This window comes from Pagrus pagrus, assembly GCF_965226575.1.
Source record: "Pagrus pagrus genome assembly, chromosome: 4".
NCBI classification, from domain to species: Eukaryota; Metazoa; Chordata; class Actinopteri; order Spariformes; family Sparidae; genus Pagrus; species Pagrus pagrus.
Window position 1 is genome coordinate 9,136,911 of NC_140188.1, and position 4,600 is coordinate 9,141,510.

At 39.1% G+C, this 4,600-nt stretch overlaps 1 protein-coding gene across 1 annotated transcript; it reads right to left on the reverse strand.

Moving 5' to 3' along the window:
• Positions 1-719: 719 nt before the first annotated feature.
• Positions 720-4,106, reverse strand: LOC311256259 (diablo IAP-binding mitochondrial protein-like). The gene is made up of 6 exons (XM_084351128.1): positions 3,985-4,106; positions 3,357-3,489; positions 3,141-3,263; positions 1,845-1,955; positions 1,602-1,698; positions 720-1,247 (listed from the first exon to the last, which is right to left on the reverse strand). Exons 1-6 carry the CDS (start codon positions 4,047-4,049, stop codon positions 1,051-1,053), a joined length of 726 nt encoding a protein of 241 aa, XP_084207254.1. The 5' UTR covers positions 4,050-4,106; the 3' UTR covers positions 720-1,050.
• Positions 4,107-4,600: the final 494 nt, after the last annotated feature.

Below are 4,600 nucleotides of genomic sequence, written 5' to 3' on the forward strand. Positions count from 1 at the left end.
AGCTAAGAGGTGACGCTGAAGATGAAGTGATGACAGGGAGAGAAGGCTTTGAGAAAAGACCTAAAAGCTCTATGACAGAGAGTCAGGACATGGGTAATTTGCAGTGAAGGCAGAGTTGCTGAGTGATAAAGAGAGATACAAATAACAAGTAAAGCAACACTGCCTCAAAGATGTTCTCAGAGGAACACAAGTTGTGGGAATCAGTGAGAAATTTAATTCATTTGCAGATTTAAATTTGTGTGGATGAGATGATCAAACATTACAACAGTGAAACATGTAAAAACTGCAACTCCACCAAAAACAGTGTTGGTCAGCCAATCGTGTGGTGCCTCTGGGTTTTATGGTGGTTACAAAGTGGCTTCTGGGAACTTCAGCAAACATAGTATCTCCCAAGATGACCGCAGGGGACATTCTGTTCACATAGTCGGCAGAGACACTTCTCATGTAAAACATCCGTTCACACCAGCAATTAAATCAGAACAAATCTGGCAAATGCTGGTTTCAAACAATTCCCATCCTTTGGCAGCAGTATGAGGTGGACACATTGTTTTCTCTCCATTTTTAGCGCTGGTTCAGTGTTTTTCAGTAATTTTGGATCAAAAAACAACCCCAGCAACACAATACTAGTCACCCAGTAAACACAATTATCATCTAGTAAACAGGAAATGAAGTGCTACGCTTCATTATCTGACTCAACAAAGACCAAAAATAAATAGCTGTACGGTTTTTGTACTGTTTTGTCTTTATTAAAATGAATTCTGGCAAAATATAAAGCAAAAATCTAATGCTGGTCAAGTCACAATACACATAAACAGTGGACAGAAATTCAAATAGTAGTCTTAAAGGTGGTCCTCATTTTGTGTGCTTCACTTTTTCAGCACTGCATCTTAAATGCAGATGTAAGTACATAAATTGAGTGTGACTGAGACATAACAAATCACAGAGTCAAACATGTTGGAGACCCAAAAAGAAAGAAGACACTGTAGGGATTATATAAAATTAATGTTTGCTTTGAATGCAAATTAACCTTTTTTTATGCTTTCTTTTGTTTTAGTCTTCTCTTAAGTAAGCCTCAGGCACCTCTTCCTCATCGGTAGTATTCTGTAAGGAGGTCATCCTTTGAACCTCCATCACTTTTGTCTCCACCAGCTTCTTATCCGCATCCGCTGACAGTTTCTGCACCTCCTCCACCTGCGACAGGGCCACCTGAATGTTTGTCCTCATTGTGACGGACGCATGTTCAGCTCCTGGACACAAACACACGCTCAGTCAGTGTGCTGAAAAAAGTTCAGAGGTTGACATAACACCAGCTCAAGTTCAGACATTAGTGTGTGGTCATTAAGAAGGCACTACTGTCCGTCATCTCCGTTTGGTTTTACACAAAGGCCCACTGAGTGACAGCAAATGATCCGCGCACTGTCCAAAGTGTAACACTGACAGCAGCTGAATGGGAGCAGGCACAGACAACGACACACAAAGCTTTGAGAAGATGATTCACAGCTAAACACTTGAATTCATCGTTACTAGAGCCCTGAGAAAACCTGCCTCGACCTATTCAATCACACAGCCATATAACCACTCTGACATGTTCTTTTACACACCTGACGTGTATGCTGCCTCCGCTGCCGTTTCACACAGCTTGACTGCATTGATCCAGGTGGACTCAAAACGCTTGTATTCATCTTGTCTGTCGTCAACCTGTCAGGACAGAGAGAATTATAAAACCCAAGTCAGATCAAACAGATCTGCAACTGTTTTGTTGTCTGTTGGTGTCACGATCAATAAATCAACACAAAAACCGAATGTTATGTTCAAGTTTGTTTTGACGGACAACATAAACTAACCTGTGCACGCTGGCCAATGATCACCTGCCAGATCGTGTCCTCTTCTGTTGGATTCAGTTTTCCCAGCGAGTCCAAATATCGTTTTTGGAGAGCAATTAGTGTGTGCACAGCCTGTTAGCAGACAGAGGGAGGACATACACAGTTTACATTTAAAAATCAAAGGCCAAGTACGAAGAGTACCACAGAGGAGCAGTTTCTGCAGCACAGACCATTTTCAAACTTTTATAAGTGACAAATAGGTCTGTAGATTATCCCTATTGAAAGCCAGAACAGTGTTTCTCGAAAGAAAAGTATTTTGGTGATTCGAGTACCACAAATGAAATCCTTTTCACAGCTGCTATTGGAGTGGCAGGAGAAGTCACAGAGATCTTGAATTCAAAATTAAACCAAACCTGTCTGCAGGTCTTTCACTAAGATGAAGGTGAAAACAGTGTTCTGTTTGTGTGTGCTTTGGATGAACTGACCTTTTAAGGTTTATGACTGGCTTGTCTTTTGGTTTCGGTTTCAGCTGATTCATTTTGTTTAATCGCCTGTTTACTTTCCCAATGAATTTATTTATCTTTTAGTGACAAAATTGTGAAAAATGATCATCACAATTAATGTCTTCAAATTGCTTCTACAGTCCAAAACCCACAGACTCATATATGACAGAAAAGCAGCAAATCCTCACATTTAAGAAGCCGCATCCAGCAAATATTTGACATTTTTGCTTGAAAAATTAGAATTTACCATTAATCGATCGCCAAGATAGTTGGCAATGAATATTTTCTTCAACTGATTAATTGTTGCAGCTCTAGAAATCAGTACATTTACTTTGTGCAACACCTGGAAAAACCCAAGCTGTCACAAGTACTACACAGACCATTATTACACTATATATTATGGATGGCTGTGGGTAAAAATTTGTATTTTTTGCAGTTGCATTTATAGTAACAATTTAGATGTGATGATAAAGGCTGGAAGTCGTTGGTTAAGGTACCTTGAAATAACTTGAATTTCACTCTTAAAAAGCCATAGGAACCCTGCATGTAGTCTAAATATAAGCAGGTGTACAAGAACTTTGTCTTAAAAGAAAAAGGTCTGAAACCATTTGATGCGTAATAATTTTCCTTCAAACTCCTTTCTGTGTGTTGAGGTTTGGTACCCATGTCATGAGCTAAGAAAATCTGACTCATCACTCCTACCCACTCCTCTTCGTTTACCAAAGGTGTGAATCCCTGAGAAACTGTTTTAATATTTCAAAACTGAACATGAACATGCTAATGACATAGGAAACAAGATTTAAAAGACCCTTACTTTTGAGTACTCTGTGATGGCATCTACAAGAGCCAAGGTGGCCTGAGAGAGAAAAGTGCTCGAGCTGTCTGTTACCAGAGAGGCTGCTCGTCTGATCAGAGAGTCGTGAGAGAGGTTTTCAACCTGCAGCAGAGACACAGGGAGGAAACAAGGAACAGAGTATGAAGTGACATACTGTAGATGACTGGTTATAATTTCAATGTGTCTCAGGCTCACCTGTCTGAAGGGTATGGCACACAGCGCGCCGCCAACTGCAAATGACGCTACACTTGTGTACAGAAGATTTGTCCATTTCCCCGGTTTATGGACTGCAGGTTTTCTGCTGCTTAACAGGACACGAGCAGAAGTCCTGAACAACACAAACAACCAGGTTCAATAATGTCGAGTCCCATTACATCAAATACTCTCATATTAATCTGACGCACTGTCACCTATGGCAAACTGGCCTTATATAATGTCAAAGCTACCTACCTTGTACTAACTGCCGACCAAGTCAGACTGACATCAAACCTAAAGCTAACTTGAAGATATATTTAACACCGCCTACCCATAAAACTCTTTGTAGTAAGTCACTTCTGTATGATTCAGTAAAAAGACAGACAGACGTACAGAAAATAAAACGACAATGCTAATTTTAGTGAATGAAAAACAAGTTAAACGTCTTTTGTGACAACTTCCGGTTGTCTCTGCCAGCGCTGTTATGAAGCAAAACATGCTAATTTCCCCACATTAACATCAACAGCGGCATTAAATCCGTAAGAGACTGATTGTTAAGTAAAGCGTATATAAATTAAATTACAAATGTTGCCAGTTTAAAGTTAAATAACTGTCATAAACATCCTACCTGAGGAGACGGAGGCAGCTCGTTACCCTCCTTAGCGCGGCCATCTTGGTCCGCCACAATAACATGTTCGTCGTCACCGGGCAAAGGTTCCCCTGGTGTGAAGCTGTCAACACTGTCGCCCCCTGGTGGTCAAAACAGCAACATTACCTTGTGCTCAGCCATGCTGCAGATAACATAAGACGAGCCCAGCACAAGGACACAAATGAATATAGATAAAAAAAAATAATTGAGTAAATAATAAATAAAGAATAAAAAGTAATTGTCAACAGAAATAATTAAAAACAATATAAGAATTGAAAGAAAAACAGAAACTATACAAGAGCAATTAAACTCAAATTACAAGGTAACTTGTACAGTACTATGTCAAGCAGAGTGTAGAGGGATGGGTATACATTGTGTTAGTATCTGGTATTAAATGTACCAAAGTATGTATTTAAATATATAAAATTATTGACTAGTTATTGGAATCACAGTTTGTTTTTTTGTTTTTTTATCTTTTTGCTTATCGAATAAAAAATAATAAATATGTGCTACTTTACCTAGTTACATTCCATCGATGATATTTATACTTAGTGTACTCAGTGTTTATCTGTATTAATATAGCAATAAGATGTAC

What these genes read in the sequence shown, in the direction of transcription:
- LOC311256259 (XM_084351128.1), bottom strand. Translation starts at nt 4,049, where the DNA reads ATGTTATTGTGGCGGACCAAGATGGCCGCGCTAAGGAGGGTAACGAGC. An exon ending in AGCTGCCTCCGTCTCCTCAG is followed by an intron (nt 3,490 to 3,984) that starts GTAGGATGTTTA and finishes TGTGTTGTTCAG; the next exon opens with GACTTCTGCTCGTGTCCTGT. An exon ending in GGAGGCAGCATACACGTCAG is followed by an intron (nt 1,248 to 1,601) that starts GTGTGTAAAAGA and finishes GTTTGTGTCCAG; the next exon opens with GAGCTGAACATGCGTCCGTC.